Here is a 13,221-nt window from a genome sequence, read left to right as displayed (position 1 = left end):
TGGTCTAATATTATACAATTTAATACTATTTATTACAAGTGGATTTTATAATAAATAGATTGCTCCACATTGATTTATTGTCTTTAATGACAAGTTTATAGAGTAGTTGTAAAAAGTTTAATTATAAACTTTTATGAAAGAAAAAGAAAACTTAAAATAATATAATTTAGAAAGCATATTTACCTTAGGTTTTGCCATTGCATTAAACACAACATTTTTTATACAGGTAAGGGTGCAACCCTTGCCCCTTTATCCCCTACGTTTCTTTCTATTTAAAATGAAATCGCATGTCAAGAAATTTCATGTCAAGAAAACAAAAACCACCAGTTGGTAAATCTTGGAAATTTTTTCCTCTACCTCATTAAGACTCCATGAACTGAAACTAGGTGAATGATAGTCCTTTCATGCCCATGGAATGAAGGTTAATACTCAACTTGTCTGGATTAAGCAGTTTATGAGGATTACTGGAGTGAAAACATTGCATTGCCACAGGAGAACTTCCAAAGAATTATTCTGACATTATGAAGTCAGAAAAAAAACCCTTTGACTGAAATGATTGTCAAATGAATCATTGAGAAGGGAGCATTAGGTTTCTTCGTGTTTTGGAGGCAGAGGCCAACTCCAAAAAGGGTTATATTCATTACATTCAAATATTGTGTGACCCTGGCTGCTGTGTAAGGGTGTGTACATTGTGGCTGAAACAGGCACATCTTGCCCAGGACAAAGTGGGGACTGATTTCCAGTCTGTTCTCTGCTTGCCAGCTATACCCCTGACACAGGGCTTCAACTACCCACAAAAAGGAATTTAATCTTGACATCTTATTCACATGACAGTGCCTATCTGTGTGTGGCCCTCTGAATGGCCAATATAAGGTGGGAACTGAAAAACACCTGATTTGCTTAAAATACGCCTGCATTTAGTTGTGGGAGGAAACATTTATTCCAGTATGGTTACTATTGGATAAGGCTAGCCTGGAAGTCAATTTTGTACTTTGTATTTTAAACAAAATAAATATTTTGTTTATATATTTAAAAATGTTTAGTGTAGTTTTAATTTTTCACCTCTAAAGTTTCTGGGAGCACACTTTTAGAGGTAAGGTGAGAAATACATTGGGGGTGGGTAAAATTGGAAAATGCAAACAAATAATTTTACTAATTTCCTTAAGCTTTAGTAGTTTAGTTAGCCAGTTCTGATGAAGGTTTCAAACAAGAATTCTAACAATAGAAACATTGAAACAAGAGTACCATATGTACAAGAGAATAAACCATTTAAATTTAGTTTTAATAAACGAGAAGGGAAACTCGGTCACAAGGAAATTTCAGGAAGCTTAATGTGAACTTCTCCAATTTTTCCAGTTCTCGTGCCATTCCTTCAGTTGTCATTTGAAGGGGCAGGATCATGTATATGACTTGTGTGAATTAGTTCTCCAGTATATCTAAGGGTTAGGAAGTGCTGTGTTAGACACCATGTCACAGGTTAAGTCTAAAGCTACAGGTGTCTTTGGGACTGCTTGACCAGGTTTTTTTTGTAACCTTGGATTATTGTGCCTTTGAACCAATGATCATACTTTCCTTTGAATTGGAGGAATAACAAAGACTGATATTAAGATATCCACGGGGGATCCATGTAAATATAATCATTGCCATTTGTTTATCTTTTTTGTAGTTTTTAAGAAAAATATTAAGTTTATTGTGGTAACATTAGTTAATAACAGTATATAAAATTGAGGTGTACAACTTTATAATACGCTATTTGTATACTCTGTTGTGTATTCACTGCCCACTGTCCAGTCTCCCTCCATCACCGTATGTTTGACCCCCTTTACCCTCTTCATCCTCCCCCCAATCCACATCCCCTCTGGTAACTACCATTCTGTTGTCTGTTTCTCTGAGTTCGTTTTCTTGTTTGTTTTGTTTTGTTTGTTCATGTGTTGCTTTTTGCTTTATATCCCACATGAGTGAAATCATATGGTTCTTGTCCTTTTCTGTCTGACTTATTTCACTTAGCAAGATCCATCCATGTTCTTGCAAATGGTGGCATCTCATCCTTTCCTGTGGCTGAGTAATATTCTATTATATAATATATATACCATGTCTTCTTTATCCAATCATCCATCAAAGGACACTTAGGTTATTTCCATGTTTTAGCCGCTGTAAATAATGCTATGAACATAGGGCTACATAAATCTTTATGAATAAATGTTTTCAAAATTTTGGGGTAGATACCCAGAAGAGTGATTGATGAGTCATACGGTAACTCTATTCTTAATTTTTTGAGGAAGTTTATTAACATGCATTGTCTCACTTACTCCAGGCAGGCTAGGAGATTTGTATTCCCACTTTACAAATGACAAGATTTTAAAGAGCAGAGACGTCTAAAGGTTATCCTAATATCACACACAACTAATAAATAACTATGCTGGGACTTACACTGGATTTTCAGAGAGTGAGTCCAGTGATACTTATAAAATGCCACATTGGTGATAGATGCTTTTTTAAAGGGCAGTTCTTACAGTTCAGATGAAGAAAAAAATACATCTGAAGATGAAGTTCTTTCAGCAAGGGCTAGGCTAACATTTTCTTAATTCTGTATCTACTCACACATTGTAATATTTTTATAGTAATATTTTGAATAACCTTACTGCATATAACCATACCACAATTGAAATGGTTCATTACCTAATCTTTCTAAGTTTATGCTCATGAAGAGATACACTGGTGCCTGAATAACTATTCTGGTCTCTGGAAAAAAATTAAATATTTTTTCCAAACCTCACCAATTAATCTTTTGTCCTCATTTGAGAAGGTATTGTTTCTATAAAACCTTATGCTTTGATTACAATTTAACTTACGGAGCACTGTACTGGAATAGACACATAAATCTCATTATTAGATACTAAGGCTATGCCTTTATTATTTTTTTTCAAAGTTTTGAGATCTATACAGCATCCAAACTTGATTCAAGATAATCTGTTAGGCGCTCTCCCCCCACTGAAATCCTGTGAGAAATAACACAAGGGTTTTTTCATTTGTTTTGTTTTGATTTTCCATTTTGGTATCGTTTATTTGACCTTTCTTCATGTAAGTATTTTAAGCTAAATAAGAAAATGCGATTCTTTTAGTAGGTGAGAGTTCAGAAACAAAAGCCTGATAGACCGCCAATTAAATTTCTTCTCCACCGTTTGCTAGCTATGTAACCTCTGGTAAGTTATTTACCTTCTCTTAAACATTGTTTCCATCTGTAAAACAGGAGTAAGTTGGCCTGTGTCCAGTACACATTAAGTGAGATGAGCTCTGTGGTGCTTAAAACAATGCCTCACCCATAGAAAACATTGAGTACTTGTGCAGTTATTGTTACTGTTCTGAACCAAAATTAACTCAAGAAAGAAAGCAAAAGAAGAACATAAAGCCTGAAGTGCTATCAGGAAGAGGGTAATTTTCCTATGGCTTTTGCTCAGGGTAGGGTTAGAGGACACCTGAGTGTTGGCAATAGAGGTGGAAAGTGGGTGGCATCAAACTGAGCATAAACAAGCTGTTTCTGATGAAAAGTTCCTTCTCATTCATTCATTCATTTTTTAAAAAAAACAAAACACTCTTTGTCTCCAGTCTCCATTTCTCCCCATCATGCTCTCCATTCTTCTTAGATTTCATGTCATTTAGCTATTATGTACCTTAAAGCGAGTGAAAGTGAGGTTATATGAGCCTTTTTAAGGGAATTTTTTTCTTTTTAATTCCTAGAGATAAAAGGATAGCACTTCTGAAGCATGTGAATACCTGTATAATATTTTAAAATCCTTTTCAGAGCTCCACGGCTCAGTTAGGCTCCTGGTCTGACACTTCTCCATTCCTCTGCCTACCACCTAGTTCATGGGTGTGTCCTCTGCCTTTTTCTCCAGAGTCCTTGGTAGAAACAAAGCACCACCTCAGGGTGTGTTAACCAAATAGAGAAGCTTTGATGACACTGCCTGTTGGATGAGGCTCGCCGACTGTGGTTATGCACAACTTACTGTTTTTAACTAAATAAAAATCCTATAGGCTACAGTGCTTTCATCTCCTATCTTCACGTACAACAAAATCTCAGACTCTTTTCTGTTGCAGGCCCTGCTTGAATTTCTCCAAAGAGTAATAGACAATAAAGAGAAAAATAAGATGACGCTCATGAATGTAGCGATGGTCATGGCCCCGAATCTCTTCATGTGTCACACATTGGGTTTGAAATTCAGTGAACAGCAAGAATTTGTTACAATGGCAGCTGGGACAGCTAATATCATGAACTTATTGATTAAGTATCAGGATACTCTGTGGACAGTAAGTAGGTATTTTTAAGCCCTGTTAATGAGTGATGAAATCTAGATTCTGGAGTCTTTTTATTGTTACCTTCTCTATAAAAGTAACTGATACAGGTGATTTCAAATGCGATTTTTTTTTAAAAAAATTAATATCCATTTATTAAATTTCAATTTTTAAAATGCCAACGTTATTTCATTATTTCAATTTGGTCACTTCTAAAATATTTTATTTTGCTAATGTAACTTCTGAGGATCATTTTTTCCTGGATTATGGGTATCTGTCAGCTCTTAATTTATTTGTGAGTTTTTCTTTCTCTTTTGACAGGAGAAGCTAGCCGGCTATTATAAGGGGACTGTAGGTTAGCTGGAGGCTAGGTTGTAGAAAGGTGGCCGCTAAAGGGACCAACTGCTGAGGTGGTGGCCTCTAATGCCAGTCACCTTAGGCAGTCTCCAATCTAAGCATGCAAGGTATAGAAGAGGACCACTATGTCCTTGAACTTCTTCAAGCCTCTTTTTGAAACTTACACAATGGGTGCTACATTGCATCACGTGGATGCTCAGTACACATGTGCATTTTGTTTCACAGATTTAATGAGGAGTACATGTAAAATGGCATAATCTTATCAAAAAGACAAAACCTTTACTTCTCTCCAAATTAAAGAAATAAATATAATTATTTCCATAGTTCAAAATGGTGCCACTTCGTTTTCCTCTCCAGACTTACTCTCATTTCTCCATAGATTCCCAAGTTTCTTGTCAATCAAGTGAGGAGACTAAATACCGCGTATCTTAAAAAAGATAAAAGAGTGAAGAAGAAATTGCTGAAGAAAATGGCTCACGACCGAGAAAAATATGAAAAGCAAGATAAGAGTACAAATGATGTAAGAAAAACTTGAAGATATATGTTTATACAGATTTCAGTTTTGTTTTTAATATTACATATGCAACGAAGAGTTTTATATGTTTTTGTAGTATGATTTTCTACACACTTACGAGACCCTGGTACTATTTATAAGTTAATGGCATCAGTAACAATAAGTGAACTCCTGCAACTACTAATGCTCAGTATTTATAGTTGCTCAGGTGTTGGTGATTTAACATGTGACTTGTTAGTGGGTAACAAAGGATGGTAACAAGACCAGAATGTCGCCACACCCACCCACCCACATATAAACAGCAAAGGTCTTCCTGGAGATTCCAGTTGCTCAGTGAATGTGGAATGTCTAGTGAGTAAAGAGTCCCTTGTGTAAACCAGTAGTCTTTTTTTTCTTCAATATTTCTAATCTGTAAAATAGAGAAAAATAACTAACCAAGATAGACAAATAGATCAATGTTTGTTTTGTGCCTAGGCTCCTTCCTGGACTTCAATAAGTACTTAAAAAGCTTCTTGATTGGCTCGTAAGAAGAATTTGGAGAAACTTTTATTGGAACAAAGAAAATTAAATTAGAAAAGAAATATCTAAATATTAATATTTACAAACTGCCTAAGAACGTATTAAAAACTGGGTTTAAAATAGTGAAATATGCATGAAAAACATTTATGCAGTGAGTTACCACAGCTCTAATTTAAGATCATGAAATGTAAAGGTTTCCATTGTTCCATTTACAGTGAAGACACCCCCACCACCAGCACCTCTATTGAGGTTATTCAGTTACTTGCTGCCATCTTGTGGAATAATGTGGAAATGGCAATTATCAGCCTTTGATTTTTCTGCTGTGGCCTACTTAGGGATCCAGAAATTGTTAAAGAAAAAAAAAATCTGTATTTATTTATAGCTTTCACTGTTACAAAATAACATTTTCTTGGCATTAAACATTTTTAGTCAATTTTGAAGTATCTTTAAAACAAATTAAATGAAGAGAAGTTAAAAATAGTATTTATATTCTTTGAGAAAGCTTGATATTATCATAGGTTAGGAAGGATTTTTGAGATACCATTTTTGTTTAACTTAAGATGTTCTATTTCCTCTAAAATCTTTATAAGTATGTGAATATCTTCTTGTTTTGCAGCTTTGCTTATTCATATTAACTTAGGGGACTTTGGAGCCTTGTCTTTTTTGGTAAGGCCATTATAACATGATTCTCTGAGGCACCGTATTTATCTAAGGAAACAAAATTTGTGCTTTACCCTTTTAATAATCAAAGTTACTTTTTTGGTGACATTTAAATAATTTTGTCATTTGCAGATAAACAGCATTTACTTGGATTTCTTTAGTTTGTACTTGGGATTCATTGGGTGTGAGCTGATCTGAGAATTGTCTCTGTACTAGTTAGAAGCTGTATTGTCATTTTAAGGCTTGGGATTTAAACCTCAGTTTTCTCATATATTAGTTCTGACTCAGTTTTTCTGAGTTTTGGTTTTCTCTTCTGAGAAATTCAGCGATTCTTTTAACAAAATGCTACTAATTGCCTCCTGTGTGCTAAGCCCCCACTAACTCCCTGTGAGGTATTCAAAGGGAGCTGGGGCTGGTGTTTACCCCACAGGGAACGAGGAAAGGTTGGGCTCAAAGAGACTAGAGGTGTGTGATGGAGGCCTGACCAGGGTATCCTGGCCTACGAAACAGGAAGTGGGCATCAGAGAGAAGTAGAACTGAAATGTGAAAAATATGTTGGTTTTATTTAGGCATCAAATTGAAGAGCAAGGTCTCCTTAGCAGAGGAGGCTTCTTGGCAGAGTGACAGCATGGCCCACAGTGAAGGGTCATTTGGCCTGTCATTGTGGTTGAAAAATGTTAATCAGTTGCCAGAAATTTTTTTCCAAGTTACTATCATTTTATTAGGGAGAATAAATATACATAGGAAATTACAGAACAACAAATAAAGTACAAGATAATGTCAAATACTATGAATATGTGGTGAGTCACTAAATAATTAGAGTTTTCTGCATAAGTTTCCATCAGTTGCCAGAATTTTAAAACTAAAAAGATGTGACATAAAAATCTGGATTCCCATCTTATAATAACTTGACAAATTGGATGTAGGAACATCCCCATGTTCCCTCTCAGTAGGGAACCTGCTCTCCTATAGGGTAGCTATTGCCTGGATCTGAGTAGCAGCTGTTCCCTTTGGATGGAACATGGGCCATCTACTCTGCTACAAGCCACTGTAACACCCCCACCCTTCAGCCCCGACTCTTCCCACAAATCATTTGAATACGCAGGGCAAAATTATAGAACATGAAACTGCCTGGGACATACTACTATTCATTTGTTAAACCACTGTTTGCTGTGTGCCTGTTATGTGCCAGGCATTGTACTTGAAACACAGTATTGAACAAATCAGCTAAAGATCACTACTGTCATCTACACAACTTAAATTCTATAACAAAAAATAAATAGAATATGCAAACACATAGAATCTTAGTATGTGATAAATGCTCTAAAAAGAACAAAGCATAGTTCAGCAGAAAAGGGAATTGAGAGGAGGATACTCTTGCGTTATTAAGTTGGGTGGTCAGGGTATTACTCATCTGAGTGGAGATGTGAAGGAGGGCAGGCAGCTGAGCTGGGTGTACGTGTGAGAAGCACGGCCCAGGCAGAGGAAGTAGTCTACACAAAAACCTTAAGGCATGCACTTGCTTGGGCATTTAAGGACTAGCAAGGGGTGATTGTGACTGGAATGGAGCCAGCAAGGGGGATGGTAGTAAGAAATGAGGTCACAGGGACAGTGGGACCAGGTTATGGAACGCTTTATAGGCCATTGTTAGGAATTTGGATTTACCCTGTGTGGAATGGGGTCTTCGTAGGATTTTGAGCAAAGGCTTGAAAATCTATATTTTAAAATGACCCTGCGGGCTGTTGTGTTGCGAATGGATTCTAGGAAAGCAAGGATAGAATCGGGAGATTATTTAAGAGGTCCATGTCGTAATCTATATGAGAGAGTGTTTGTAGAGTGTTTGCGCTGGAAGTGGAGAAGTGATCAGATTCTGGATATATTTTGAAGTTAGAGCCACTGGATTTCTTGATGCTGAAATGATATGAGTTGTTCGAGAAAGAAGTCAAGAATGACATGAAGGCTTTTGGGCTGAGTTGGAAGGGTGGAATTGACACTTAGGAAAGATCACAATATCAATTTGGTACCTCTTGTGTGTGAGATGTCCGTTAGATATCTATGTGGGGATGTTCAAGTGTGTTTGGAGGGAAAATTAGGTCCTCCTGGCTGGCCAGTGAGGTGCACGGAGGGGCAAGGGCAGAAGAAAGGAAGAAATATGCTTCAAGGCGGAGCCAGGCTTCTATTCTGTATACGACCGGGAACTACTGAAAGTTGTAATCTGGAGTTACATGCTTCTACAGTTGACCCTTGAAGAACAAGGGTTTGAATTGTTCTGCTTATACGTGAATTGTTTTTCAGTAAATACAGCCAGCCCTCCATATTGCAGGATTCACATCTGCGGATTCAACCAACCATGGATCAAAAACAGTATTTTTGAGTTCGATCCGTGGTTGAGAATTGCAGATGTGTAGGCCTGGCTGTGTGAATTGTTCTATGACATTTAATATAAGGGACTTGGGCATCCTAGGATTTGGGTATCTGCGGGGGTGGGGTGGGGGGTGGACCAATCCCCTGTAGATATTGAGGGCCCGACAATATTTGCATTTTAGTATAGTTGCAATGAAGACAGGTGAAGGAAAGATTGGAGGAGTGGAAGACAGGCGGTTAGGAAGCAGATGTTGGCTAGCTTCTTTGTTGGTGGGAGTATATACATTGGTAGAGTCCTTTTGGAGAGCAGTGTGGTAAAAAGGATAGAGGTGATTAGTTAACTATGTTATGGAATAAATATGTAATAAAGTACCATGGAGATACACAAATGTATATATTGTCATTGTAAGATATTTGTAGCATGTTGAAGAAAACTTACAAATCAGTGAATAGTATATGGCTACATTTTGTAAGGGGCAATAATTATCACTACTTTGAATGTTACCAGAGGTCAGGAATTATGCTAGTCAGTTTATGGACAACATCTCATTTAAAACTCATAGTAGCTTAATTGGAGTATATTATTGTTTCATTATTTACAGATCAGGAAAGTGAGGACCAGCAATCTTAAATAACTTACTCAAGGTTATCTAGATAAAAAGTGGTGGAACTTGAAACCAAATCGATGTGACTTTAAATCCAGGTCTCTACTATTATCCTCAATTTCCCACTGATTACAGGAAAACTCTGAGAAGTGATATATACCAAAATCCTGGGCTTACGGTTGGTAATACACTGAATATGTATTCCTGCCATTATAAAAACTGATTATTATACAGCTTTTGCAAGAGTCCTGGAATGAGCCTAGGCCCAGCAAAGGGAATGGAAAGAAGTGTTGAATGTGAGCAGGTAGGACCCACAAGATGTGGAAACTGATTGGATGTGAGGAGTGTGGAAGAAAGAGGACACTAGAATGACTAGAGTGACGTTATCATCAATATAAGGCGTCATGCAAAAGGGACAGACATTTGATAAGGTAGTCCGTTTTTGACATTTGGGTTGACATGCTTGTGTGGAAGTTGGCCGTGTGGGCCTCATGCTCGGGGATAGCCAGAGCTGGAAGTGTGCATTTGGGATCAACATAGAGATTCTAGTTGAAGCCACAGAGTGGTTCCTGTTAGACAAAGTGTATATGTGGTGTAAGAAAATTAAAAGGCAAAGACAGATGTCTGGGGACACCAATCTTTTAAGTAGTTGGCCATGGAAAAGGAGCTGGTAAAAGAGGCCAAGAAATGATAGGAAGTAAGAGAAAGGTGAAAACTGTAGTGTCTTAGAAACTCGGCAGGAAAAGTAAAGGAAAAGAGCTTGGTTGGCAGTACCTAATTCTGCAGAGAAGTTGAGTAAGGATAGAGGTCCGCTGCGTTTTGCATTTGAAAGGTCAGTTGTGACTTTCTCCGAAGCAGTGTCAGTGTTGATGGAATAAGCCAGATGGCCAGAGATGGAAGAATGAAAGATCAAAGATTGTAGAACATCAAAATTCATCATATTTTTTAAAGCACTCTGTATGATATTAATGCTAACTGTATATAATCAAGCGTTCACGGTATTAAGGCATGCTTAACTAGATAGATTAATGGTATGAATCAGGTTGGAAGGGAACCCTCAACCTACCCCTCAACCTACTTAGTAAGACAAATACTTTTAATGACTACAGCATATTAATTGTTTGGTACAAACATGAATTTCTTAAATGCTAATAAGGCTTATCTGTTAATTATAGCAGGAAGAAACACTTGGGGAAAAATAACAAAATTGTAGGCCGTTACAAAACACCACTTAATGATAGCCTTCAATTTATAGTTAGGATTGATATATCATGTGCACACACACACACAGTTCTACCACATCACACACCAGAAGTCAGGTGGCTTGGAGACACAGTCCTAGCTCTGCCAGTAATGAGACATTAATAACAAATCATTTTATGTCTCAGGACTTCAGTTTATTCTATAAAATGAGAGGGTAAGACCAGATGAATGGGGTTTAACCAGAAGTATGCAATAGGGACACATGTGGTGTTATTAAAAACAAATAACAACAACTGGGACTCACCCTGGCCCTACCGGCCAGAATCTCTCAGAGCAGGACCTAGGCATGTGTATTGTATAGAAATTGTAAGGGAGATTTTCTCCTATTTGGTGTGTGTGTGTACATGCACACATATTTAGTTTTATGGGGTTTTTCTAACATAAAAATAGAATAGTAGATGAACCCCCAAACCCATCACCAATAGTCAAACACATTTTTCTGATCCTGTCCCATCTTATCTCCCGCACCTTTTTTTCTTTTAATATTTGTAAGAAAATCACAGACATCCCATCATTTCACCCATAATGGTCTCAGGTTGCACCTCTCCCTAGTAAGGATCTGGGACAGCTTTGATGAGCATCTGGTTACGGTTATGAATTACTAGATCATGGAAGTTTCAAGTCCATTGTGGACCTACATTTGTATGATTTTTCTTTTCTCATTTAAGCTTACCTCTCAAAGTAAAGGGAAGCTGGGCATCTGTGAGAGAGTGTGGGCACTGAGTGGGGTTCTGTGAGAGTCTGTGAAATAAGCGAAACTGCCCAGCACATCTGCCCTCATTGATAGAGGAAACAAAAATTCTGTATCCTATGGTTAACTTCAGTGTTAGCTTGGGATGATACAGTGTCACGCCCTTCATTTACAGTTGAGACACTCGGGTTTTGGAGAGCTTACATGACTTGCTAAAAGTTCCAAAATAGTCTTGTGTTGTTTTAAGGTTTAAGGCTTTGGACATCGAAAAGAAATCTGTTGCTGCCACTTTCTGCCATTCTTCTCCAGAGCAATCTTGGAGTTGGCAGCTGTGCAGTGTGGACTCTGGGTTTTGTGTGTGTGTGGGGATGCGTGTGTTTAGTTACATCTCCATTTAGAATTCCATCTCTGGTTTCATTGAGCATTTATGACCCAAAGCATTTTTGCAGGTCTTGTTTTAAGCATCTGTTCTAGGTCTGGAAATGGCATCTAGATCTACTTGGGACCCCATGTGGAAAAGCAAATTACAATATCAAGCATACAATCTTGTTTCTTTTTAAGACAGTCATATATATATATATATATATATATATATATATATATATATATATATATATATCAGAAAATACCATATAAAAAGAAAATAACAGAACTTAATTCATTAAAATTAAATGTTTATTAACTCTGGAAGTTATTTCAGGCCCTTCTTGAAAATTCTCTAGGTCTGTGAGTTGGATAAAAGTTTAGCATTTGTATAACAAAGACCCAATTATAATCAGCACTTAGTTCAAGGTAGTAGAGAATGCTTTCTATATTTTTACCTTCAATCAGAATAAGGTGATGAATAAGTCATTTTAGTTTAAGATACCTTGCTAAAATGTCCTTGATTAATCTTCTGAAATATTTGTTATATGTGGCCTTTTTTTGAGAAAGCTGTATTTCCAGCTTGCCCTTTTGAAGATAAAGGTTTTTCTATAGTATTAAAAAACGTCAGCTTTACATTTAAATTAAATTCTAATAAAAAACCATAATGTATCTTTTAAAGGTCTAACATTAAATTTCTAATCTCTAGAGTGCAAAAATAGCAATGTAGTGTTTATCTACACCTCATGAAAGATACTAAAATCATTGTTTATTAAGCCAAATAATAAGAAATAAAATCATTTTTATAAATATACTTTAGTTCAAAATGTAAGACATGAGGATTGTAAGAAACCATTTTCTCATAATAGTCTTTGATTGCATAAGAAATTAACTAACATTTTGTCAGTTGTAATATCCTTTGTGACTACATTTTAATTGTGTTAGTCAAAGACTGCTCTTCTCTTGTCTTGCTGTACATCATATAACTTTAGCTCACAACTGCGTGTACAGACACACACACACACACACAAAAGTAAGGGACAGAAAGCTGTTAAGGCAACAAAACAAGTGAAACAGGAAGGTTACAAAGATAATACTATCCACAGACTCAGTTATTATTATGGCGTAAGTTAAGAACAGACTGTTTGGCTTAATGCTCAGGCATGTTGTATCTGTTTGAAGCTTGGCAACTCAATGCAATTAGTATACTAATAGCTTTAGTGTTTAATACAGCATGATTCTGGAGTTTAATAGTAGTTGTCATAGACCATTTAAACAAGAGCTTTGGCATCATTTGTTGTTTATCTTCTTTAGTAAATATCATTTGGCCACCCTTGTGAAGATATCCAGGAAAAACTTTCCAAAAACAACTTTTAAACTCTTCATCTTTAACTGTTACATCTCCAGTTAAACACATTTCTTTTCTACCAGTAAAGGGCATGATTGATTCAAATTGAGTCACTCTTAGTCTTTATATTGTTGTTAGAATTTGGATGGGATGTATTCCCACAGAAATAAACACTTTTAAGAATTGTTCCTATCCGCCCCCCGCCCCCCACACACACACCCATGGAGACAGACACACATCTATG

At 36.6% G+C, this 13,221-nt stretch overlaps 1 protein-coding gene across 5 annotated transcripts in view; it reads left to right on the top strand.

Annotated features, from left to right (window-relative positions):
* ARHGAP18 (Rho GTPase activating protein 18) overlaps window positions 1–13,221 on the top strand; it is a 175,355-nt gene that overhangs the window by 150,611 nt on the left and 11,523 nt on the right. For all 5 annotated transcript variants that reach the window (XM_033103376.1, XM_033103380.1, XM_033103378.1 and 2 more), the window contains exons 11-12: window positions 4,099–4,308; window positions 5,030–5,170. In XM_033103376.1, the coding sequence (XP_032959267.1) occupies window positions 4,099–4,308; window positions 5,030–5,170 (351 nt within the window). The remainder of the gene's footprint in view (window positions 1–4,098; window positions 4,309–5,029; window positions 5,171–13,221) is intronic.

The sequence above is a fragment of the Rhinolophus ferrumequinum genome, chromosome 3 (assembly GCF_004115265.2).
Source record: "Rhinolophus ferrumequinum isolate MPI-CBG mRhiFer1 chromosome 3, mRhiFer1_v1.p, whole genome shotgun sequence".
NCBI lineage: Eukaryota > Metazoa > Chordata > Mammalia > Chiroptera > Rhinolophidae > Rhinolophus > Rhinolophus ferrumequinum.
Note: the sequence above shows the minus strand (reverse complement) of the source record. Positions and strands in the feature narration are given on the sequence as shown.